Source organism: Agelaius tricolor, unplaced genomic scaffold, assembly GCF_023055355.1.
Source record: "Agelaius tricolor isolate 1412-34295 unplaced genomic scaffold, bAgeTri1.0.p SCAF_10, whole genome shotgun sequence".
NCBI lineage: Eukaryota > Metazoa > Chordata > Aves > Passeriformes > Icteridae > Agelaius > Agelaius tricolor.
The window spans coordinates 9,647,904-9,674,738 of record NW_027269270.1 but is presented as its reverse complement, the minus strand read 5'-3'; the positions used below and the strand labels follow the sequence as shown (position 1 = coordinate 9,674,738).

At 43.0% G+C, this 26,835-nt stretch overlaps 1 protein-coding gene and 4 non-coding genes across 5 annotated transcripts; all 5 read right to left on the bottom strand.

Moving 5' to 3' along the window:
• Positions 1–1,618: 1,618 nt before the first annotated feature.
• Positions 1,619–25,585, bottom strand: NOP58 (NOP58 ribonucleoprotein). The gene is made up of 15 exons (XM_071434670.1): positions 25,430–25,585; positions 23,127–23,203; positions 21,063–21,115; positions 18,823–18,947; positions 17,669–17,805; positions 16,434–16,498; positions 15,238–15,372; positions 14,227–14,372; positions 13,147–13,273; positions 12,349–12,512; positions 11,494–11,628; positions 10,236–10,297; positions 7,606–7,739; positions 2,598–2,725; positions 1,619–1,952 (listed from the first exon to the last, which is right to left on the bottom strand). Exons 1-15 carry the CDS (start codon positions 25,472–25,474, stop codon positions 1,896–1,898), a joined length of 1,590 nt encoding a protein of 529 aa, XP_071290771.1. The 5' UTR covers positions 25,475–25,585; the 3' UTR covers positions 1,619–1,895.
• Positions 12,894–12,979, bottom strand: LOC139593988 (small nucleolar RNA SNORD11). Its single transcript, XR_011680480.1, has one exon. It is a non-coding gene; the product is annotated as a small nucleolar RNA SNORD11 (small nucleolar RNA).
• LOC139593989 (small nucleolar RNA SNORD11B) lies at positions 14,046–14,129 on the bottom strand. The gene has a single exon (XR_011680481.1). It is a non-coding gene; the product is annotated as a small nucleolar RNA SNORD11B (small nucleolar RNA).
• LOC139593992 (small nucleolar RNA SNORD70) lies at positions 15,991–16,078 on the bottom strand. The gene has a single exon (XR_011680484.1). It is a non-coding gene; the product is annotated as a small nucleolar RNA SNORD70 (small nucleolar RNA).
• Positions 20,709–20,797, bottom strand: LOC139593991 (small nucleolar RNA SNORD70). Its single transcript, XR_011680483.1, has one exon. It is a non-coding gene; the product is annotated as a small nucleolar RNA SNORD70 (small nucleolar RNA).
• Positions 25,586–26,835: the final 1,250 nt, after the last annotated feature.

Sequence of the window (26,835 nt, the reverse complement as noted above, 5' to 3'; positions counted from 1 at the left end):
TCACAGACATTTTGAAAGAGAAAAAAGTAGAAGCTCTAGTTAATTGAGTATTAAAACCAACATTCCCAGCATGGAGCAGGAGAGGAAAGACATGCTGCTTCATGACCAAGCTCCAATGGGCTGCCAATGGGAGATGGAAGCTGGTCTGCACTGGACACTGGCTTGCAATGATAAACCACTAAAATGTGCCACATAAGGAAAGAGGTGAATCTCATTCCCTTGTTATAAAAAGAATAAGCAAAAGGAAGGAAAAAGTGGCCATGCAAAAATAACCTCTCCATTTCAATCCCACTGATTAGATCTACTAGCAACTGATGTTCATATGAATTTTCTGATTAGGGTAAATTATACACAAGTTTCTTGAACAGTACATACATAATTTATCTGATACATCTGAAGAAGAAACTACAGTAATAGTTCAGAGAAAACTGAACTTTATGTCTGGTAGGACTCCTGTTTGAAAATGCATTTACAATAAAAAAACCTAAAGGCACTAACAGTCAACTCTTCTATTTCATTATGACTACTTTTTAATACTTTTGCTGCCCATTTAAACATTTCAGCTTAGATTCATTTTACTTGTCTAGCAAAAAGCAGATTGCCTGAGTATACTGAGACCATTCCAGTTTATCTCACAGCAGTTAAACTCACTGCAACCTTCATAAGGGGGGAAAAAAGGCAGTTCATATTCTTGATACTGGTAGAACAGTGCACGAGTAATTTGTTACCAATCTCATCAGGGATCCACTTGCTCTTCCAGGCCACGAGCCCCGGGCAGTTCAGTACCAAGGAGCTGCTCAGTAAGCAGCTCCAGTATTCCAGAAAAACCACCAGCTACACTGGCTGCAGTTACCAAAGGTGACTCAGCTGAAGAAACTCATTTTTGTTCAGGTAATACTCTACCCACTACACATGAGGGAAAAAAAATCCTTCGTAACAATTAATAAACTGAGTGCTAAGCACAGTTAAAAAAAAGTTTCCTTTCCCACTATAAGAGCTTTAGAGTCTTGATCACATGATGCTACTTCAGTGCATCTGTATTCCCACAAGAATGGCAGAATTAGCAAATGGCTGATTTCTGCTACTCATAAAACACTTGTCTTTTCTGCTTCATTATCAGATAGCTGAAGTAATTTTGCCTTGGGTTTGGCTTGGTTGGGATTTGTTTTTTTTTCCCTTGGATTTTTGTTTGGTTGGTTGGTTCTTGCTTTGTTTTGTTTTTAAATCAAATGGGGGAAACTGCTACAATCACCATGAAGCAATTTGAAAGCCACCTCACATTTGTTCAAAACATGCATCTGAATTTTGTTAGCCAGTGCAGCAAAACCAAAACATTTGGAAGATGCTTAAAAAAGGTTTTATCAAGAAAACTACAGTGCAGACTTGGTAACACACCTCAACTGTTCAAGGCATCTTTGATATCATGCACAGATATTTGTATCCATTTTATAGAAAATTTAAGGATATTACAACCTTTGAAATCTTTAGAGAATAAACTGCAACAGAACATTTACACATTTAGAACTTCAGAACTGACAAGTCATTTAAAACAATGTATCGTAGAAACAGTCCTAATAACGGCTAGAGAAAACAGCAAACAAGTTAAAAGACAGAGGCATAAAATCTCCATAAAAATGTTTTTATTCTGTATCAGTGGAGACTGGTTATGAAAAGAGGACCTATTGTGAGCTTTTAAACAAAAGAAACTAGTAATCCTCCTAATTATCAGAGACACCAGGGTATCCTGTTCCAGGGAGAAGACAGCTATCAAACCCATCTCCTTGCCCTCTTGCAACACAGGGAAGTTAGTTTTCAGCAAGAGGCTAAACAAATTATGTAGATAAATGCTACTCCAAAGCAGCTGTCCAAGGGCCAGTGTTTTCCCCTGTTCCACATCAGTCTTCACCCTCATCTTTCATTTTCTTTTTTTTCTTCTTCTTTTTCTCTGTATTCTGCAAACAAACAAATGTTGCCATGAACAAAGCATAGTGGAAGGGCAAAGCAACACGTGTAGCTAGGCAACAGGGCTCAGAGCCCAAGCATCACCCCAGCTGCCATGCACAGCCCAGGCCATGTCCTCCCTCAGCTGCTCACAGGGCCAGGGAGGCTGTGCCACACGGTCACAGCTCAGCCCTGCAATGACACACACCAAGGGCACAAAATTCAACCCTGGGTTAAGAACAGGACTTCAGAACTGAGCAAAAAGCTGGGTTTGGTCCCATCTGCTGTTCTAGGAGGTACCAAATCAGCAGGTACAGCCTCTGCTCCCTGCAAGAGACAGATGCCCGTGGATTGGCACCAGGGGACACTCTTCCCACTAGAAAAGATGCAAAGAGAGGGAAGACAAGAGCTGGGGGTGGGCAGAGGACAGGAGGGGAATGGAGGCACTGCAGTCACAAACTTCCCAGATCTTATTTTGCAACGCAAATCTTCTTGGACATTACAGTGATGGATATCACAAAATAAAGTTACAGAGCAACTATTTGCATGTCATGGATGACACATATAAGAACCTCTCCCTGCCCCTCACTCTACACTCTATGTTTTGGAGAGAATATTCCCAAAAAGGATCAGGTAGCTGTGCAATTCTGCCTCACCTCAGTTATGGGGCTCGTGGGGAGTTCCTCACTCATTACCACCTCTTCTTCAGCTTGCTTTTCCTTTTCCTTATCCTTTTTCTTTTTCTTCTTTTTGACAGGTTCACCATCTTCTACAGCTGTCCCTTCTGTAGCGCAGAAAGGACAAAAATGAAAGGCAGGATGTCAGTTATTAAGAGTGCAAAAGGAAAAGCTATGAGACATCAGAGGATGCAATGACTCCTATTTACTGTCTGTGTTAACTTACCTGCAGAACTACTCCCTGCTATAATCAAAACACAAAGCTACTTCAGACAGTGACAGTGTTCAGATAGCACTATTCCCAGCTCCTGGTGAATTCACATCATCCTATTCCTATATGCTGCTCCCAGAGTTTAAAACAAACTTGCATGTTTTAATTTGTTTGCCAAATTACCTTCAAGTACTCCATCAGAAAAGTGACTGTCCACAGTTTGGCAAGTATTTTTACCAGCAACACAGGAGCAGCAAAAGGACTCTAAATCCCCCCTGAGAAATACATTTAGCCAGCAGTAGCTTGGTCACAACTGATTTCTCCATCTTGATGTTGGAAATTTGTTAAGAAGCAGACCAGTTTTCTTTACTGTTTAGATTGGCAAACACAAGGATCTCAATGCAACTTCAAGCATTTAATGCAGAAACACTTCCTTATCCTGGACAAGAGGAATTATTTATAATATTATTTATATAAGCTGAGAGGAACGTCAACCCAGGGAAAGACTTACTAATGACCTTAGAGTTACTTTTCAGAACAATTCATCAACAGCTGCCCTATCTAATCACAGGGTAATGGAACTGTGATTTACCACTCACTTCCTAGAATACATCCCACAATCTTAGTAATCTTGAGGTAAAGATACCAAGCAGAAATCATTACCAAGCTGACAGCCTATGCAGCAGCCAGGCTGTTACTGGAGCGTACCCAAGTTAAATTTATTTGCACAGCTGAGTCAGTGCTGGATACCAAGTTTCACACAGTACTCATGACTAAGTTCTGAATGTAGCAACCACTGTCCTTCAGTAGCTACAAAATTGATGCTGAAACCAGAGGTGTTTGTGGTATGTATCTGCTACTGGAGGTTTGACTCAAGACATCATTTTCTCACCATATGTCCCCCAAGAAAGAATCAATTTTATTTTCATGAACACTCACTCACCACTTACAAAAAGAACAAGTTCAATTACAAAAAAAAGACCCAAACCACATAACCTCCTAACATCTTGACTGTACTTTGTCATGAGTTTAGTTCCTCAAGCCAGAAGAAGGACTATATGAGTCAAAAATAACACTTCAAACTGTGCCTCTAACATTAGCTTCAGACAAAAAAAGTTGGCTTCGGGGTAAAAAATTTGTAGACATGTCTACAGAAGAATACAGCCAACACATGCAGTTTTCTGACATTAAAAAACATACCAGAAAAAAAACAGCAAAAGATTCTAGATAAAAACGCTGGGAAATATAACTTTGAGTGGATTGTGCCACAAAATTCACAGAGAACAGTATGCAAGCATAAGGCATTCAAAGCAGGTATAAAAATAAGTGTCCTCACCTCCCTATGTATAATATGGGAAAAGTAAAAGCAGTTGAAAAATAAGCATAAACTATATTAAAGCCACACTGTATAACAGGAGCATACACGTTGTATTTTGCTATGCTACATGTTTTTACTCAGCTGGATTGGTAAAATATGCATTTCCAAGAAAAATGTTGGGTGATAACCTTGAAAAAAATAATTTCTTGTTATTACCCTAGATGTCTCTAAGTCTGACACAGCAGGCAGTGGAACCTGGCACAATTTGCAGTGCAGATGATTCACTGGGTGCTCACAGGCACTGTCACTTCTCACAGCAAGCAGCAGAGCCCTCTCTGAGGATTTCAGCTGCTGCCTTCTAGCAAAGCTCATCACAAGACCTCACATATTTGTACCTAGCCAGAATGAGGCTTTTATAAAGGCTCCAGGAGTGCTGGTCTTTTCCCTCTAGGTGCAATACTTCCAAGTCAGTCAAGGCCAGTGGGGGTTTCTTTGTGATACACAGCAGCTGACAAGGAAACCAAGAGCTCTGACTCAGGCACAGAGGCACAGAAAGCAGCAGCCTGAGGATCAGCTTGACCAATGGCCCTGGGAGTGCTGACATCACCTGCAGTAGTTCCACTCACCATTTTCCACCGTTTTTGTCTAAGCTTTTACACACAAGCCTGATGTCCTGGTGTACCCTCCCTCCTCCAGACAATGCTCCACAGAGTGTACAGAATGAAGTCACGCTGCCTATCAGTAAAGAACACCCTGTCAAAGCTATTGCTTTTATATCTTGCAGGGTTCCCTCCACTGACACCATTAACTGAAGACATTTCTCTTTTCAAGAGATACTTTCCCAAGTCACTAACTGCCTCTATATCCTGATGCTAAATGCAAGCTGAAGGCTTCCCTGAGGACACTGGCTAGCCCTGCTGGTGGTATGAATTCTGTTTGGCCACATCCAACTGCAGAGACCACAGTCACAAAACATCTGCCCTATTTCCCTTCACCAACAAGAAAAGGGGTTTTAAGAGACAGCTCCTGAAGTGGATTATAACTTTTTTCAGGCACTAATCCTTCCACCTGGTTTCCTGATAGGTATAAAAGGTGAATGTGTTTTGAAGTCATCCCTCAACCCCCCCTGCCAGTTCCCACCCAACGTACTGCCATTCATGCACCCCAAACAGGGAGAGAGAAAACACCACACATCTCATCTTGCAGTAACATTTATACTTCAGGCTGGCATAATGCAAAATACTGTCCCTCTTTACAAGAGATATTAAAAGCAATGGTTTGACCAAAACTTTTCACTGGCAGCTTCCCACTCTTTCCTGTCCTTTACCTTCCTCTTGTAATACAAGCCCAACAGAAATTTCTGGCTGAAGAATGCCTTTTTTTTCCTGGGACTACTTTTCCCACCACCCCCATTTTTTATGCAGCTGCACAAACAGCATGGGGAAGGAGGAGGCAGAGACTTCTTTCACAACACACTGTCTGGATGTGTTATCTCTGACCAGGCAAAAGCTGAATAGAGCATTGCAGCAAAAAATAACAGAGCCAAGAACAGCAGACATTAAAGGCTCACATGCATATTCAAGTGGACATGCAATATAAATCTTAATGCTGGGACACCCTCTGCACCCTTCTGTTTATTATGTGACTTGCTGAACTCCTCAACCTTCTAGGACCACCAAGCCCCCACTAGCACACTCAGCAATCAGAGAAATCAAGCTGCAAAAGAGCAAGGCTATGCTCTATCTAGCAGGTGTCAGGGAAATCCGTGTACCCATGCTGGGTGCTCAAATATAATTTGCAAACATGAGGCAATGCTATTTTCAAGGGTACAAGAGGACAGGCTAAAGGGATTAATTCTGCATAGAGGTGACATAAGATAAATAAACACTCTGGAAACATTTATTCTATAGTCTGAAGCAACTGGCATAGTTAGCACTAATGCCCAGGTAGTCAAATAAAATGACCCAGTTGGTAGAAAAAACTAGGAAAAAGTAGGAGCTATTAGCCATACATTTGAAGAATTACCCATCTTTTAAGGAAAAAAAGCAACACATCTGAAGTCTGTACTTCAGGTTTGGGGAAATGTGAAAAACAAGCAGCCAAACAGCACAGATTTCAGCAGTCCACAAATATTCTGGACACTACCTTCAACTCAAGGATATCTGCTAAGCTCCACCCAATCCTCAAATCTGGAAATAAAGTAAATGAAGCAAACACAAGCAGGTTTGTGTATAAAAGGACCAACCATTGAGTAACAGAACTATGAACTGAAATATCCTCCTCAAACTACAAAAGAGCAGGCTGGAAGGCAATGTAATATTTCACCTGCAACGAGCTCCTGCCTGGGAGATGTCAACACTTGCTTTGATAGTACAAGGGAAGCCCAAGGGAACAGCTCTGGCTATATTAAGGGAAGTTGGTTCAAAAGCAGTAGCTGTGAGAACACCCACATTCTCCAAAAGCAAATGGGCAAAGTTCAAGCCTCCAAAGTACTCATGTCCTTTTCTCATTATGTTCAATACAAGTGAACAAGGCAGAGCACAGATCTCAGCTTTACAGCACAAAGGATTCTCCTTCCTCCCAGTGTAACTTTACTTCTCAGCTGTGTCAAGATTACTGCAAGCTGCTCCCTCCATGTACAGACACCATGGACTAAGTGGTGTCTGGGATGATCATACCTCCCATCACCTGAGCATGAAGGGCATTGAGCCAGTGCATCTGCACTCTGATCCCCTAGAACAGAGCAGCAGAGAAGACAGAAATGGAAGGCTGACAGCCTCGCCTGCTGCAGGCACAGGTAGTGGGCAAAAGATGAGTAGTTTGTGCCCAGATCTGGCTCTGGATCTCCCAGAAGTGACTTTAAGTCATCCTCTTCCCCTCCCAAGTTACACACTGGTGAGAACAGCATATTTCTTAAAATGAACCATAATGTTGAACTAGATAGATTTTGAGCTGTGACTGCAAAACATTCTTCACACAGTAACTTATCAGAGAAAGAAAGAGTAACTGTGGACATAGTTCAGTTTTAGCTCCCCAGAGAATAACAATTGTTCAAGTATTACGTAAATTCAGACGGAAATTACCAAGTGTCATTTCAAGTCAAATTCTGACCTTTTTATATGTTGAGAAATGCCAGAACACACTTCTACACAGAATAGTATTCTTGAAAGAAAATAGGGCAAATTCTGGTTTTACTGAGTGCAGCTTTTCTATCTTCAAGATACTAAATACAAACCTGCTGAGCAAGAAATTCTGCAAGAATATGAGTAGAGTTTTGTTTTTAAATGTTCTTACACATTTACAGCTGCTTGTAAATTGACTGCAATCTGGTGTCAGTCACTTTTTAAAATACACTGCCATTCTCAAGGAGAATACCCAGGTACTGTGGCTGCCTGTAACTAATCCCAACTGCACCATGCTAACAGGGACATGGCAGCAGCACAGGTACAGCAACCAACCTTTCATCTCTGCTTTGAACTTCTTGGCTTTCACTGCAACTTCTGTGTCTTGTTCATCCACCTCCTGAATTTTGCGCTTCTTGGAAACAACGGGAAGTGTTGAGTCACCAGAGGGGTCAAACACTTTTACTTCACTGTAATGAAGAAAAAAGTTTACACATTAAGAGCAAACCTTTAGGGAAGACCCTGCAGTTGACCATAAACTTTCCAACACAACCTACCAAGAATATTTGAAAATCAATTTTGCTCAGCTAACAAAGAATCTACAGGCAGTGAGGCCCTCCCTCCAATACACTGTGCCTTTATCAGTATTCATGACTAGGAAAGAGATATCCCACAAAGTACAATTGTCTGATCTGAAAATACCAGTTAACTAAGAGTTTGATCCTGGTTTATACCTGCTCAAGGCTCTACAGAGCACTTGAACTACCCATTACATTGATTTCTCTGATGCTGAAAGCCTGTCCAGCATAGCCATATGGTCACAAGCACACAGCTCCCCATCACTTAGTGTATTATCACATTGTATTTGGTATATTATCCCATGACTGTACCCTAGGGGTAATAATACACACACACACAAAGCATTAGAAGTAGCTTTACTTATGGCTTTTTCTACACTGCCTCTCCACCATTACACTGAGAGGGCAAACTCACAAGGCAGGGTAATGTTACAGCCTCATTGCTGTAGCACCTGTATCACTGAATTTATGGGACATTCAAATATTTAATCTGTGTCTGAAACTGCCTCTTCTCAGTTATTGCATGCTCATTTGTTCAGTTCCAAACTCCTCTACAGGCTGTCCAGTACTCTTTAATCGGAACTTGTAAGGGACAACTGAATCATCAAATAGCAATGAAGCAGTTCTTTTCTCATTCAGAACAAAATTCCTACTGAAGAAAGAAGTTGTTTTAAAACACTAAGTCTAAAATATTTCATCCTCAGCCACATAATGGACATCTGAACTTTTCTAAAATAGGAATCTGAAGAAGATACCTTGCACAGGTTATAAAAACAACTGAAGCTGTGTGACTGGGCTAGCAAGCTTGTGGTAATGCCAGCAGACAGTACCATCAGCTCATCCTCTAAACATGGTAAATTATTTTTATGGGTATAAACACTGCATATTGGTTTAAAGAAATTGATTATGCAGCTTTTTCCAAAAGGTGGACTTTACTTCAGATAAACCCAAATGAGTGCTCAATGGCTTCCTTGTCATTGTCGTAATACTGCTAATTAAAAACCAAACCAAAAACTGAAACCAAAACCCAAAAACCATAAATAAGACAAATGTAGCATGTCTTGCATCTTTTTTGGAAAGCATACAGAAATGTTTCACTTGAATCTCATCTCTAAAAACTAACTCTCATTTAACTTCTGATACATTAATTTAGCTAATTCATACAAAATCCATAGTTCCATACAAGACTAAGATTCTTGCCCATCTCCTTAAAACACTATTTTAGCCTTTCTAACGTGCTCATGCAGCAGTACTGCCATTTTTGTACTACAAGGACAATTTGACAAGTACTGAGTTAGTTTCCCTTTTCGGTAGCCAGCCTATGCCAAACAGCCAGGAATTATCTTCAGATTCTCCCCAAGCCTAGACATGTTTGCAAAGTATGTCTACCAGCAGGAACATGTTCCTGGCAGGAGTTCATGATTCCTCATTTCCAGAGGTCAAACCCAGATCTATGCTGTCTCTTTAACAACCTCCTCTCTCAGCTCCTGCCTCCTGACACGCCCTGATGCTTCATTTACTGACTGACACTGCCTGCAAAAGCTGCTCCAGAAATCACAGCCGTCACTACACTTGGAAATGCCTGGCATATGGAAATAGAAGTCACAGCTAGACTCCAGAAAGATGTTTGGGGGCTGCAGATGGGTGCAACAGTGCTAATTTCTCCTCACAGAATGAGCACTGAAACCTGGTTTTGCGGAGCTCTTGCCCTCTCTACACCAAAAGCTCAGCAAAATAAGCAGGGCAAGCTAAGCAAGAGCCTGCAGCCAAATTAAGCAATAACCCCAGATGTCACAGTACAGACTAATAATACTTTGTTCAAATCCTCAGATGTTTAGCTGCCCCAGTTGCAATTTACAGTGTCACTCTGGGCACCAGAAACTGTTCTAACAGTGTCCAGAGTACAGAAGCATCTTATTTATTGCTTAAGACGTGTTACTTATTACATACATGACTTACATAAGGAGATGAAGCTTCGCTCAGAACAAGTGGTGTCTAGTTTTTTTCCTTTTTTCAGGAATAAGAGGGCTAAGTAGGTCTCTAGGACAGCTTCCATGTCAAATAAATTAATTCATACTCTGAGTTTCTCCCATTTATTTCATTTGGAATTGTAATAAATAAAGCTGCTATATATTAAGACCCTGCTTTTTGGGGCGCTGCTGGTAGCACCTAAAGTACTTGCTATCTGATGATGTCAGTAATTTGCTATTAGAAAATCTGGGGAAAAGGAAATTCTTACTAGCAACAAAACTTATTATCAATGTTTAAATAGCACAGAAAATGTTTTCTGGATCTTAGGTCAACCCAGCCCCTAACCAAAAAGCTTTTCAAAAATAAAACCATGGAGAGTTATTTTTACTCAGCCAAGCTGAAAGGAAAAATGTTCACCTCTTGTTTTGATACTTGTCTGCCTTGGCCAAGGCTTTTCCAGTGCCACTAATTCTTCTTATCTACAAGAAAAATTTAGATAGGAAAAACAATTACTCATAAGGAAAAGAATTCACAACACAAGTTATTCAGCTCTTGAAATGGAAAGACAGACATGTATTATGGGTCAAGCTCTTGTGTACTTGCTTTAGCTCTACACCTGAGTGTAGAGTAGTGACAGGGAGCGTAACTGAAGTGAAGAAGGCTGAGGTGAGAATGGCCTTCCTAATGCTGCTCTTCAAGGGCCTAATTCAAGTAAGGTATACCTAATACTGGATCAAATACGCAACAGTAACATGACATAACATTGTACTTCCCAATTCCCAAAAGCAGCTCAAATTTGTGCACTTTTTTTTCTTTGGCAAGAATAACTGCATGTCAGGGCAGGTATCACTCTGCAGCTGGCATAAAGCCACCCTTAAAGCCACAACACAGGCCCCAAACTAAATTAAATGTGTACTTGTCAAGTGACTGGTTTGTCTTTTGGTGTTAACATGTCTCCTTGCCTTTGTTCTGATGGGAAGTTTCACCTTCCATGGAGAGTGGACAGTTTTTCTGCATTTTTCTTTTCTGTTCTAACGATGGCAGTACTAGAGCACTGGCATCAGGTCTAGCTTGGAAGGCTGAACCTAGCTGTCATTCACAAAATCACATGCAGCAATCACCTAAAAGAGGAAAGGGTCCCCTTCGTGCTCCCAGCACCCTGTGCTGATGGCAACATGGAACAGCAGGTGTGGTGAGCCAGGATATGCATCAGGAGGTAGGAGGGCAGTGAGCAATTTGCAGAGTAACATCTTGCTTTAGCTACAGAGAGAGCTCCCTAAGACTAAGCACCACCAGATTCTGTCCAGATTCCAGGAACCAGGGTGGAGAAAATATTGACACAAATACTCCTAAGGTAAAGGGAAAGAAACTATGAAGTAATTAAGGTATCCTTGCAATTCATAAAGATGGAGGGAATGTAAAGGTATGATCTTATTAATCCTGTTTGCTATCAAGATTTTTCAGTATAAAGCAAATAAAGACAACCCTGTAAACAAGAACAGCTGATACACAAATGCTTGCAGGCAACTTACACACCTGGCCACTCCAGCCAAAGCTGGGAGAAGCTACAGGATAAGAGAGACATGCTGCTGAGAGAGAAGAGTCAAAAGGCAGGGTCAGTAAATCATACCCTGAACAAGAACGACTGCTTCATGCAGCTCTCTGTAAGACTTACCCCTCTCTCTTCCAAAAGCCTCAGCCTTGTCTCTACTTTTAGTCTGTTCTCAGCTCCCATTTCAGCACTGGTGTTCTCTCCAAGGGCATCATAACGAATAGTCAAGGCGGTCTTTGCTGCCAGCATTCGAGAAATCTGGAAAAGCCAAAAATAATATTAAATGCTAAGACTCAACATAAGGCAATGATTCACTCTGATCTGGAAACCATACCCACATACAAAAGAACTAAGTAACCATTTACTAGCAGTGTTTAGTCCAAAAAGTAATTAGTGTCTCATTCTTTCAACACTGAAATACTGTTAATGTAACACCTTGCTTCCTTGATAAATAGAGGGAGATGTCTGAGACAGCAAGTCAGTTATATGTATCCTACTCTACCCCCAACCTTTAGACCAGGTTAGTCTGAGGTGTAATTTCCTGCTTTCTCCAAAATTCAAACACATATTCATCCACTTGCATTATGAAAGACTAAGCATTAAGACCAAGCTGTTAATAACTTCAGTACAAAAAGAGTCCAATTTTCAAGCAAAACTAAAGCCTTTAACACCTTAGTTTACTATCACATAGAAGAAAGTAGTAACATACCCCTTGAGAAAGCCAGTGTTACATCCTAATTCATCTGGGATACACCTATTATTGCTCAGGTATGTCAGACAATCCTATTCCCTTTTTTTTTTGAACAGGAGTGAACAATAGTCAAGGATTTGTAGGACAGTGGTATTTTCCATGTCATCACAAAGCAATACAGTAAAGCAAGCCATGGAAAAGCCTCACTGTGAAGCTCAAGCCATCATGAAGCTCAAGATATTAATGCCCTGGAAAAAGCCAAGCCAGTAAAGAACTATGCAACTTACCTTTCCTTTATTTTTGGTATTGCTTTGTCCCACCAGGGAGGCATGATAGATAAGGCCAAACTTAGGTGTGTCCCTCTTAGTCTTCAGTGCTCTGAAGAGTGCCTTCTCAGCACCCAGTAACTGAACTGTAGAAGCTGGATGTTTTGCCAGATTCAGGAGGGAACCTAGAAAGAGGTGACACAGCAAGAGTAATTTGTCAGAGAAGCAGCTAGGCTAGATTGCTGCTTTTGAATAGTGTAAGAAGCTCAGATCCATCTGTTTTCATGAGAGCTGTTTCCCATTTGTTTCCTGAAGGACAGGTAAACCATTTCAGTCTTTCATGCCTCAACTGTCTTGGTTTGATTTGAGCATCAGGAAAGAAGGCTTAACATATTCCATTGGAATAATGCCTACTCCTGACAGTCTGACAGCAAGAACATTTCATCACAGAACTGCAGCACAGATAACTGAAATAAGGCTGCTATCTTGAGCCAGTCTGACTATAAATGCCCAGAGCTGGTTTTATACCTCACAAGTGACTGAACTATCAGCAGGAGGCTCAGTAAGTGTCTCAGAAGAGGTAGTGACTTAAGTTGCCCTCATATTCCAAAAAGAATTCAGGCCAACTGAGAACTTTGTCATCACAGACTACTACCAAGCTCATGCTGGTATCCTCAAGATTCCTGAAGTGCTGCTTTTGCCCCATTTACCAGGATATGTGCACCAGGCCTTACATAATGCTGTTAGCTGCCCAGCTCCTCAGAGAAAACCTCTGATGAGGTCACCTAGGATTCATTCATGTTGATCACTGCAACCCACCTGCATGAGCAATGAGCCTTGCTCCCACTAGCTCTCCCACCATGACAGTGAGATTGGGAGCAATGGCCATCATTCTGTTCTTCAGGTAGTCATAGAGCTGGGTCCGATATTCAGAGATTTCAATTACCTGGCACAGACAGAGTTTGGTTACAGGAGTCACTATCAGCCAACCAAAAAGTAGAAAGAGATAGATATACTGACACAAGGAAGTGCTGAGAATTCCAGTGTAGGAGACTAACAAATTGCAAATGCAAACAGCCAAGAGCCAGAGTTATGGGAAGCCTTATATAGGGTATGCTGCCAGAGCAGAGCTACATCCACAAAGTATATTGGATCTGTTCTGCTTATTCCCTTATGCAACTTATTTTTCTCAGCAAAGCTCCTGATAAAGGAGCTGACAATATGCCAAAGACAGAGAAGCAGAACAAAAATACTTAGTAAGCACATTGTCTTTAGGACAAAACCCTGGAATATTCAGTTGTTACATAAATCTTTGCCATCATTCTCTTGAAATGGGATACATGCTCTTGACTTGTTTCATACAAACAGACACAATTAGAATGCACATAAAAAAGCAGCCTGGTCTAGACCAAGAACAGGAACTCCTAACCCTGCCACTGCTGGTAAAGTCACAAAGGGATCCAACTGACACAACTGAAGTCAGAGGGTGTTTGTTCACACATGGCCCAAATGAGAGCAGGGTAGAACTCCTAATTCTTTTGGGGCTTCAGTGGTCCATTTGTAACCCAGGGTTCATCACCTAGCTTCCACAGTGACAGATTTAAAAGAGGCTATACAATGCTATTACCTCAAATTCTTAAAAGTACAATGATAGCAAAATCCCTCCCAAAAGTAAGACTGCTACTTTCAGAAAGACTTGTGCAGGCATCAACAGCCTGAGATGGCTCAGATGAGGTAGTGACTGTGCACCCTCATGTCTGAACATCAGGAAAGCAACAATATAGGAATCATCACTGCCATCACAAGAGTTAGCACTGCCCTGGGAAAAGCTCTCCTTGGCAGAAGGGGCTCTTCTGAGCTGAAATAGAGTCCTACTGCTATCCATTCATGTGTACATACCTGATCACAGAGATGGATTATGTTGTTTATGTCTTCTTCTGATACTTCTGTCCCCATGGAAATCTCAGCAGCAGCCTTCACATCCTCCTCAATCTCCTCTGGTAGGATGTCAGAAACATCAGAGGAAGCAAAATTGCTTCTGTCTCCTGTGGGGGACAGATGAAAGCATGTTTGTGCTGGGGGTGAGATGAACTAGCAAAAAAAGCACAGAAACAGATGAAGATAAAAGGCCAAAATCAAAACAGTGAGTCAAGTCTGCCATCACACTATTCTGAATTCCTAAAATATATGTCAGTGTTCTGACTTTGTGTTTATACCAACTAGGAATGGTTGGAAATATTAAATTTGAAACCAGAAAGCCCATACTGCATACTTCATCTTTTCAGTAGCTGGTTGCTGCAAAATTTTCAGTGACAATATTAGAACAATAGAATTCCAGGAAGTAGTCACTTACCACTAACCAAATCTATTTAATTGTTTCTACAACTGGGGGGAAAAAAGCTCCCTTAAAACCACAGGTCTCTCTCTGGACTGCAAACTACATTATAACAAAAAAACCAACCAAGCAAAAATTAAATCAATACAAAGCACATGAGCCCAAGAGGCAAGGCAAGTGTCCAAAATATAGCAGCCATTCTTCCTGCTCTTACAAGTAGTTCTAGTAGCTGCTCTCCTTAAGAGCACCCAGAGACAGGCAACACTTCTCTACATCAGTTTTTTAGGAGCTAATTTCCAAACTGCTCTGCTGACTGTGATTCTAAGATGTGCTGGTGGTCTATGAAGGACTGGCTGGTGATGTGGCATTAGCTTTCACTTAAGTTCCCAAGTGGCAAACTGCACCATGATCCAGATGCAAACATACCCTCCTTTTCTGCTGGCCCCATCTACCCTGCTGCTGAAGGCAGCACTGCTCAGGGTGATGGCAGCTGGACGAGCAGAGTGGCTGTCACACCAGTGCCACTCCTGCTGTGCCCACTGCCATGGCCAGGCTTGGCTGCCCTCGCTACTCACCGACTTTGCGCACGCATTTGCAGTAGGTCAGGTTATCCGTGATGATTTTGCCCAGCTCGGGGAAGTGCCAGCCGTACCACTCCCGGCAGCGCATGATGTAGTTATTCAGTTCTTTGTCCAAGTCATCAAGAAGTGCTAAAGAAAAGAAGGATGGAGTTCTTTTTCTAAAAGGGCAACCTAAAAATGTGGTACTCTCAAACCAACCAATTTAAGTAGTGTAAAGGGAGATTACCTGAAGCATTTCACTCTATAAATATTGGAATGAACCAAACTGCAGTACACAGAAGTCTTTACTTTTCAGAGAACTGTGTAATACCAGGCACAATACTATAGAAATGTCAGCATTCCCACAAGTTTGGCCTCAAAGTTTTATCACTGGGATCATCTTGGACAAACTCCCTAACAGCTGCAAAGCTCATTCCCCTAGGAGCGCAGCAGCCAGTTCTCCTTCCTCTTAGTCAGCCAAAGGGCTTTACACAAGGTTGATGTAAAATCTAGCATCCAATTAAATTTGAGGAAAAAGTGTTTTTCTGGTAACTAACTGATCTTGTATTCCATTACTTGATTTAAAAGAGCTAGCCTGTTAGTTGCTGTTATAATATAAATATACCAAATACAAAGCCAACGGGCTCACCATTTACTAGATATGACAAATAACCAGATTTATAGTTTATTAGAGTAGAGCACCTACAGTATATATTGCTAGAGAGCCCTGAGGCTAAAATATTTCCTGCTAATGCAATACCAACATTCCCATCTGTTGTCTCAGTGGTAGTGACGAAGGAACTGAATTACATCATTAATTTCAGTTTAACTATGTTTCATCATTGGCAACAGTTTGGGAATTAATATTCCAAACAGGATTCCTCACCACTGCTTCACAGCAAGCATGCAGATTACGATGTGTGTCTTTCAAGGAAAAAGCCCTTAGAGGACTGAACTAACACAGCCTGTAGTTCAGCTGATTTTTATGCTAAGAAAAAGTGCACGCCAGTTTATTGCATCACCCTAAAAATGTTCCTGCTTGTGGAAAGCCCTTTTGAGAAAACACACTTTAAGCCTAGATGAACATCAGTGCCCAATTTACTCAGACATCCTAGGAGGAAATTGACAGCAATACTTTTCTTTTGTCAATGTAAAGAAGTCAGCTATCCGAAGCCAAATCCATTAGTAATTTACGCTCTAAATATACTTACAAATTGCCTGGATAATCATGGTATCTACTTTGTCTGGGCTGAATTTCAGCTTGTATCGGGAAAGGCTGAGGAGACACAAATACAGTTTCATCAGCATTCTGACATCCTGTTGCAGAATATGCCCCACCTGTTCCTTTTTGACACAAATACAGTTGTCCACAGGTTCATTGAAACCAAGTTCAGTTCTGTGCTACTGACTGCTCTCAGCTGGGGCCAGAAGGCACACTGGCACAAGCTCCACAACAGCCCTGACAGAAGTCCCTCCCATACCCTGTAATCAGGGTGAAAGTGAAGGTTATTTGTACCACCTGCTGCAGACTGAACATGAGTGCTGTGGCAGGAAATTAATTGGCTCTTGGTTTTTCTGCATGGTTCTCCACAAAATGTCTTTATCAGCAGCATTTCCAGTTGGGCAGCAGCAGGAAGCAATCCACAAAACTGCACCTCCCTAGCAGCAAACACCAGCAACACTAACATGAAGCAACAAAAGAAACTTCCTGGAACAGATTCTCACTGTCTGAGAAAGCCCATTACCATCTGGCTTTAATGTTATGTTAACAATTCCTCTGTAAGCTACAGTGAAAGATGCTTAGTATCAATGAGGAATTGCATCTTAAAAGTCCTTTTTCAATATTAATGCCCATTTTCTAAGCAAACACACTTTTAAGGAATTGGCTACAGCAAAGTATTTCTCTAACTTGCCAATGGCTTGTGACAGGACAAGCTCATGTCAGAATATGGATTAAAAAGTTACTTGCTAATGGATGCTTGATCCCATGGTGATCCAACAACTTGGTATTTAACTACTACTCCACTAAATCTAAAAAGCAGCAAGAACAAGGTGGGAAGAACAACCCTGCCTTTAATATTTGCATTATCTATTTTATGGGTATTTATTCTAGCAGAAATAATCAAATTGTGGTCTCCACACTGTCTCTTAGTGGCAATAGAGCTTTAAATGACTCCCTGGACTGCTCCAGACACAGTCCAGAAGTATATTACATGAAAAGGAAAGCTACCAGCTTCCACTTTGGGTGAAGATGAAGCCTTTCCCTAAAGGGTGGGTGCAAACTGAAAGCCCTTCCTTTTAAAACAAGATTTCAGATACAGAAGTATCTTGACTCACAGAGTATGAGACCATGCCACATACTCAGAAACACTTCAAGCAGCACAGCACAGCCAGGGACACAGGAGTGGGGCAGACAGGATGAAACAGAGCTGTTGTAGGAACTCACCTGTGTGCCAGACCCAGGCACATAGCTGCCATCTCTCGAGAAGGGAGGCCTGTTATGAGCCCTTCGATCTGTGAGCGAATTCCTCTCATCAGCTCTGTAACCATTGGGCTGTGTATACAACTCAAATTCAGCTTCTCCTGCAGTGTGGAAATCAATGGTCCAAAGTCAGGCACAACACAACATTCCTCTGAAGTCCTTCTTCCAGCAGCCTTACATCATTTTAACTGGTTTTCCCACTGCAATCCTGTGATCACACAAGTTTCATCCATTTTTGATGTTCAAGGTAGTGACACCCTCAGTTCCCCACACAGTTAATATTCCACTTGGAAGAGCAGATTTATAATTAATGCTCTATCTGCTATATAAAACATTCAACTTAAGATTCAAGATTTTGAAGTTTACTAGAAACAGTTTGGTCACAGAAAGAAAATTCAGAGGTAGAGGGTTAGGGGCTTTGCGTCTTTTTTCAGAGAACAAGAGTAAATAATTGGTTCAAAGTCCTTGCTATTATTCACTAACATTAAGCCCTCATTTTGCAGCCTACACAGTCTCCTAAGACAGCATGAGGAGGTTGTCAGAACAAAGTTCAGTGGAACAGGGAGCAATTGGACATGAGGTGGGAAACTGGTATTTGACACCTAGGAGACACTGGAAAAAGCAATCTACTTGCACTGAACCTCCTTCTTCCTCTGGGCAGGCAAGGAACAAGGGGTGTACACAGCTACCTGCACACTGAGGAAGGCACAACAATGCCCACTCCCAGAAAGACAATAAATCATCACCCTACTCTATTGCTGCATCTGTTAGTGAGGAATATGTGTCTGCATGGCTTAGGTTTTTTGGTTGGTTCCTCCCTCCACTCTTTTTCTGGGTTGGATAATTAGAAAATTAATTCTTCTACGTGCTGGGTTTCTAACCAATATTTAAGAGAGAAATCAAGCAAACCTGAAGACCTCAGTGCATTCTTACCGTATCAGTCACTTGTGTCCTCAAGACAACATCTTCCCTGTACCCATACTAGGATTAACTATCCTCTATGCTGCAAACACAGCACTGGCAGCATAATCCATTGCTAGCAACTGCAAAATCTCTGGAATCTGACTGTAGCATTTTAGTAGCATGAGACAAAAGGAAAAACAGCAAAATGTTATCACCTTTATGACACCTCCAAGTTTGGCATCTGCCACAGCCAACTGCTCGTGGGCATCTTTTGCCACTATCTTCTTGAGAATCTTCTTCAAGTTCTTGCTGAGCTTGCCTTCTACAAGAGCTGTGGATGCTGTATAAAACAAAAAGACCAAAGATGTTGTTTCTTTCCCCTCCTAAAACCTGTAAAAAAATTACTCCTAACTTCATGTATTTATTTTAACTGTCCACAGTAGCTCTAGTCTGAGCTGCAATACTACTTCACTATGCAATAGCTAAAAATCAAAAAAGATAATTATACACGTCCTCCTCTGAAGGCCTAAATGAAAAACCTTTTCTCCCAGTTGCCTCTCCTTTCTCCATATGTTTTCAGTTCTATTTTCACCAATTTTGTTTAAGGATCTCTACAAACAGAATGCCATATGCTTTAGATACATGTTTAACATTTCCAATGGCAAAGTTAGATGGGAATATTTTGTGCATAATTTAATTAACCAACCATTTGCCAGGTCCCTTAGGCAGCAACCATGCTATCCTAAATTGAGTAATGGCTTATTTGCATTCTCTGGTGATGATAACGTACTATCTAAAGCCCCAGGAATGGTGCCAAACTGGACAGTCAGACAGACCCTTTTAATACAGCATGCAGACATGAGAATCTTTAAAGGATGTTCTTAATTCTTAAATATTAATAGATCTGTAAAAACTTTACCATCCCACACAATATATTTTAAGCAGGCACTTATACAACTCTGAGGGTCAGCTCTGTCCTCCACTGAACTTCTGGGACTGATACATCTCCACCACAGTAACAGAGCAGCAGCTAGTGATTTTTGGTTTCCAGACCCTAATAACATGTAAGAGTAAAATCAAAGTGCTGAGCTGAGTTTCCTCTCAGCCCTTCTGCAATGCAGATAATTTTCTACCCTACAAGCTGGCCAATAGCATCTAAGCCCTTGAAACAGTTGTTGTCATCTTATTGCAGGGGGTCCACGCTGCTTTCTCCTTATCACAAAAGTTCCATACCTTCTTGGTTTTCTCATGGGCAGCTCTCAGAGCACTAACTCTTTCTTCTTCACAAAGCAGCCAACTGACTCCAGTTCCCTTCTCAACCACCCACCCCACTCTCTTTTATAGCACTCTTCTTCTCACTGCTTACAGCTGTGGCCTGTTAAAGTCAGGCCTGTTCCTAATCTTTGCTGATTGGCCCAGCTGCAACTCCTTAGGGGTAAGATTACTTTCTACACTATCGTTATTTTCTTACATTCTATCCCCCTACAGTCACATACATAGTCCTGCCTTGAAAATAAATGAGCCATAGGTAGTCTGAACATCTCCATTTCACAGACAAGTCAACTTGAAGCAAAGTAGTAGAAGGTGTTGGATGTTTTTGAGGTTTTTTTTCATCAGCTAACTATAAATGAACTGAATCCAAACCTAGGCAAAAACAACATAATCAAAAAAATACGCCACAGAGAGGAACATACAACAGCTTCAATCTCAGCTCTTTTATTTGCATCTCATGTTTGATAGTTGTGTCTCCATTCTTGTTTCTTTGCTTCCTTTATAAGCTACCCCTACTGCATCAGAATATGAAGAACTGATCTTTAATTATAAATGTGACCTGGAACATTCACCTACTTAAGTCATACAGAACATTCAGCAGTAATTGTCACATCATTTCTGAATTATTGCCTAGAATTCCTACAATTTCTGTTCAAACCAGGCCACACATCAAGTGCAAAACCCATAAAAATGATTGAATATAAGGCTTTCCATTTTGCTTAAACTCCTGAATTTGAGGAGAACACAGACTTTTCTTAGCCTGAAAACCACAGGCATAACATGTACCCATAATACCCAGGTGGCTGTAATAATGAATAGTCTCTAATACCTGTCTGTTGTCTCAGTGGTAGTGACAAATTGTTGACTCAAATCACTGATATTCAGCTTCAACAAGAATGCATCATTGACAACAGACAGGCTATATGTATCAGTCACAACTTATATGGGGCTCATTTGTAAACTGCTTAAAAATATGCACTGAAGGAAAAAAATAGACTTTATTACATCTTTACTGCTCTATACACTGGATAGGTGACCTCATAACCATCAAAACCAGCTCACTTTTAAAACCTGTAATTTAAAAGCTAAGAAAAGAAAAAGAGCATGGATAGATGCAAGTAATGAGTGAACTAATGCATGATAGAGATTTGATTTTTTTGTAATGATATGTTAACTCACTTACCAGCAAGTGCTTCTGTTGTGTCCTGAAATTTTTCAAAGTGTTTCAGCTTTACTCTACAGAAATAAAATAGAAGTGTGTAAACAAGTGTACACAAACTACACGCTAGAACCATTTTATCTTTCTCTGCCTCTGCTCCTCTCTTTTCCCAATGGCTTCAAGAGAGCAAAGATCAATATGCAGACCCTCAAAGAGGACTGAGAGCACTAAACTGGCCAACTGAGTCTGGTGTGACATTTCAGCTGGGTCCCACAATTATTATATAAAAGGGGGGGGAAACGGAATTTTGACTTGGTATTTCTTGGACCGACATCACCAGAAAACCTAACCCCCCCCCCCGTTTTTGCTTTGTAGTTCATATTTAAAGACAGACATCATCCATTTACATTTCAACACTGCACCCTGATTGACTGATGATGGCATCTTTCCACTCATCTTCAAAAGGAAATGTTCTGCCTCTGTGGAATGCAGAGCCTGCACAGCTCAGATTTAACATGCTTTTCAACCAAATACATCTTCAAAGACTTTAAATTTGAACTGATTCATTGCCCATGAATCCTCAAGTCCTCCCCTGTAATTAGATGCTAGAATACAAGTTCTGAGCTGAGTTTAAGACAAACAACAAAAATTTCTTTAATGCATTAATGCTGACCAGAGCCAAGAATCATCTGAAGAGTGTTTAACCACACTGTGTCAGATCCTCAGGCACAGCTTCCCTCTACCCCTCACAGAGCCTGTGGTGTTGATATATAGTTACAGTTAAGAAGCCATCTCAATCCAGTAAATTCCTTGTCAGGGACAGGCATTTAACTAATCCAGCTCTGATTAACCACTGCTGGTTGTGAGTCAAGTATCAGCAAAGGAAGCAAGGTCACAGATACAGCTGAATACTTGAGTTAAGCATCTGCAGATCCCAACAAAAGCTTCAGGCTTACACTGATGCCTTTTCAGAAAGGCAAAAGAGGAATTACTTTTATCAGAGTAGAGATCCCATTAAGAGCCACATCCTGTATAACAAGTGCCCAAGATGATGCTTTCAGGACAAGATTAACCACATTACAAATAGGCAGATGTGGGATATTCTGGCCTCTGCCCTAAGTACTGTTACAGAGCAGGATAAATATGAAATGCACAGCTTGCTCACACGCATCCATTATAATCAAAGCTGGTTAGAAATCTTCCAATAAAACCACTAGACAGACTTGGAAGGAATCCACCATTGTCCCCAGCTTTAGGGCAATTTGCTGGAAAGGCCAGCTTGATTAGTGGACACTGCAATCCCTGTGCAACTCTGCAGTGGTGCTAACTCCCACTGATGGCATGGGCAACAACACAGCTCTCAATTCAGTGATTTACATAGTTCCACCTGGATTAAGCTTTATTTTTCCCAAAAAGAATTTTCTGTGAGCACAAAACCCTATCATTTCACTGACACTTCCAGCATTACAAGCCTGGATATACTTGTCAAAGCACCCACGTCACCTTAAAATATTGTTCAATTTTTTTCCTTTGGTAACACATGGTAATGACTTCTGCTACTTAATTACACTGTGAAGTATTTCTTTCACTTTGATATTCCATCGTAAGCATCTCAGAGTATCTAATTTCACATTATCACTGCTCACAGCTTTTACAATACTGAAACCCAGAAATCAGTGCCTCACTTTGAACCTCAGCTGTGTGTAACTACAGGCAGCCACGTCCTTCCACAAGCCACAGTGCTACCTGTTGTCATCTTATTGCAGGGGTTCCACGCTGCTTTCTCCTTATCACAAAAGTTCCATACCTTCTTGGGGTTTTCTCATGGGCAGCTCTCAGAGCACTGACTCTTTCTTCTTCACAAAGCAGCCAACTGACTCCAGTTCCCTTCTCAACCACCCACCCCACTCTCTTTTATAGCACTCTTCCTCTCATTGGTTACAGCTGTGGCCTGTTGAAGTCAGGCCTGTTCCTAATCTTTGCTAATTGGCCCAGCTGCAACTCCTTAGGGGTAAGATTACTTTCTACACTATCGTTATTTTCTTATATTCTATCCCCCTACAGCTATCCCCACACAAACCTGCTTACATTTTGTTTGCTTTTTCAGGAGTTTCAAATTCTTTCCATAGACTGTCAACTTCTTGAAGCTTTTTCTCATTCAGAACCTGCAGGAAAAAAGACACAACACACAACTATATTTAGTTCTTCAATGCAGGAGACCTGAAACATTTACAGTGCATCCAACCACTCTGCAGTAGTTAACACTGATTGAGTCAACAAACTCAACTTCAGTGATCTCTGTTTCACTATTCTCTCTCAGCAGCTTTACCCTACTAACAGACAATAGTGCAACATTTTTACTTTCACCTGAATTACACAAGTTCTTCAATAATGGCTGTGTCCTCCTGGACCTGGAATATTAAAGCAAAACCCTCTTCTTTATCAAAACTGGGCTTGCTCCACCTCCTCTACAGTACTCATAATGCCAGTGACCCAAACCCAAATTTACCACTGCTTTGGAAAAATAAAACATCTGGGAAATCTAACAGAAAGCAGTGATCCCCCAAGTTATTTTCATTTATCAGAGCTAACCCTAACAAAAAAGAAAACCTCCCTGTAAAGAACAGTCGTCACCACAGCTTGGTCATCAACCACACCAAAACTGCCTAAGAGGCAGCAATGGCTCAATCCCATCTCTGTACGCAGGGAACCCCCTCAGCTTTTAAGCAGCACAAGATTAACACTTTTGCTCTTGGAGCCTATAAGCATTTCACAAAATACATAGTGCGTGGCAAATTCCCAGAAAATGGCTTAGGGGAGTAGTCAAAATCTTTACAACACTGTGTTCTTTACATCTCACTCCTTGTGGTTTTGTCCCCACGACACAAATGCAACACAATTGCAATTTAACCCAGTGCAGAAATCACTCCTAGTATCATGAATTTTGCTCCCTGGAAGATTTTTTAATTCTGGTTTAAGGAGGTTGTCTTTTTTTAAACTCAATTAGTAGCTGAGCAAATAAACCTAGTAATTAACATCCCACATGACTGTGAGGCACAGCAAAACCTTGGGGCAACTCTTCCTTTCCTCAGCCAGGTGATTCTTTCCTGCAGTTCATTTTTCCTACACCAAGACCTACAGAATTTTCAGCCTCTATAAACAGACACGGGCACATAGAGAAAATGAAAGACATAGAAACTGCTAAAATCAAGACTGTAAGTGTATCAAAATGGATATACGCCTATGGATAACTGCTGACAGCTGCAGCACACACGCAGCACCTCTGCAGATACCTTCCTGCAGTTCTCTCTGTATGTCCCTCCTCCTGCCTTTGCTTCATGCCTAGCCTACCTTCAGAAGTTAAAATATTAAAATTTATATTAAAATGTTGCCTGAACTGCACAGCTTCATCCCAACGAGGAGAAAAGGTGTCAGGGCATAGGAAGGAAATATCGTGCTCCACAGAGCAGCAAGGGTGCAATTCTGCTGCAGGCAAAGGTAGAGGAAACCAGAGTCTTCCTCTCTTCACACCTGCATTCATGTTCACACAAGTTAAACCCTAAGACTAAGTTGGCGGGGGAAAAAATAAGGACGTTATGGTCAAACTATGACCAAGCTCGTAAAACTGTACATGAATCGACACTCGAGCAAGACAAAAGCCAGAAAGGAGCACGGCACTGTAGCAACTCTAGGCTTGCTCAAAGCCCCAGGGAGCTGCAGCCTGAGCCACCCGGTCAGGAGGCTGGCAAAGCCCTGGGAAGGTGGCTGCTTGTCCCTCTGGGAGAGCGAGGTCGGGACACGAGAATCCTGCACCGTTCCCGCGATCCCCCTTCCAGGCACGGCCCGGGCAGCGGCCCCGCACAGCCGGGATGCGCTGCCCGCCTCCCACCGCCCCCTCCCTCACGCACCCGCGGGGCTCTGCGGGAACAGCGAGGGCACAGCCAGGAACAGAAAGGGATCAGCACTCCCAAGCCCGGGTGCCCCCAGCACAGGACGAAAGGGGCACGGCCACGAGAGCACAACTTCCTACCAAATGCAGGCCGGCAGAGGGGAGGAATCGAGTGCCAGAGGTGACGCTTGGCAGACACCGAGGAGCTCCGCTTCTGCCCGCCGAGCACCTTCAGCCTCCTCCGGCAGCCCCTTTCCCGAGGTCTCGCTCACAACGCGGCCTCTCTGCTCCCACCCCCGGCCCTGCTCCCCCTCGAGGGGCCGTACGGGATGCGGGGACCCTCACTCCCTCCCTTACTCTCACCCCCTCCCGTGTCTCCCCGTAATTCCCACCGCAGGCCCCACGCGCTCCCCTTCGCCCTCCCTTCCGCCCCGCCGCAGGTCGGCGGCCGCGACCCGCCGGGCGAAAGGCAGCGCGTCCCGAGCCGCAGCCCGGGACTCACCTTGAAGATGGCGTAGCCGGCGGCCGTCTCGAACAGCACCAACATCGCTGCGGCGGGCGGGAGGGCGGGCGGGGAGCGCCACGTGCGCCGCCGCGCCGGACCCGCTCAAGCACGCGCGCGTCGCGCAGCGGAACCGGAACAGGAAACGGCGGCAGCAGCGGAAGCGAGCGCGCGCGGGGAGCGGAAGCGGCGGGGCCACCTTCCGTCCGCGAGCCACGTGGCGGGGCCGCGCCCGCGCCCCCGCCCGGTCACCGCCCCCGCCGCGAGTTCGAGCCTCCTGAGGCACAAACACGCGGGAGCCTCAGGGGTAGCCCTGTGGCACCTCACCCGAGCTGCCCCCCTTCCCCGGTGCCGCAGTTGGTGGCAGGGTTGGCCACCGTAGATGGGAAGCGGGTGTGTTCCCCGGGACGCGGGTGGCCGTGCCGGAGACTTTGTTTCCCGAACGGATCCCTGAGCGGGTGTGAGCGGGTGGTCCCCTCAGCGACCCCAAGCCGGACCGGTTGCGGTGTCGGGGTGCTTTCGGCCCTCCGCACACGGCGGGTTGTGTTCTCTGCCCGCTCCGCTTCCTGACCTGCAGCTCATCGCACCGAAAGCAATTTATTTACATGAAGAATTGTTGACACAGTGCGATTGTGTGTGTTTAAAAGCTTGGCTTCGCCGCCAGACAAGCACCACATTGTGCCCACATAAAGCACGCGTTTGAACGCTGCGTGTTTCCCCAGGCTGCTGCGATCTCTCCGGGGCAGTGTCAGTCCTGCCGGGGGAAGGCAGGGCCGGGAGCGCTGGGCGGCCCTTTGTGCCCCCTCCTACTCTGGTGCCACCTCGTGCTTTGGTGCCACCTCGTGCTTTGTCCTTGGCACAGCCCGGGCGCGCACAGCGCGGTGCCTGGCTGACCTACTTCTGTGCCGCGGTCCTGCCGGGCAACCGAGCAGCTGTCTGCCGGTGGGAGGCAGGCGGAAAGCGCCGCTCCTTGGCCTTAGAAATCCCCGCTTATTTCACAGGCAGGGTTATCTGTACTGAAAACAGGCAGAGATTTTCCTGCCCGCAGGAAGAGAGACTCCGAGAAACGCCTGGATTTTGGTTTATATCAGGCGTTCATTGCTGCATTTTATGCAACCATCTATATGAGTCAGCACGCCTTTGTTTCCTCCATGTAAGGAGTATGCTGGAAAGCCAACAGTGAGAGAAATCTGTGGACTTGAATATTTCTGAAGATTTTTTTTTTTTTCAGAGGAAAGACTTTGGTACTTTACATTACATAACCAATTTTCTTAAAATCCTACAACCAGTAATATTGTCAAAGACATTAGGTTCAGTTAGGTTCAGGGTGGTAGAGAATTTCCAGGTTCCGCCTAGTTTTAAAGTACTGTTTCTGGCCCGGCTGGCAGAGGACCATTATTATGTAA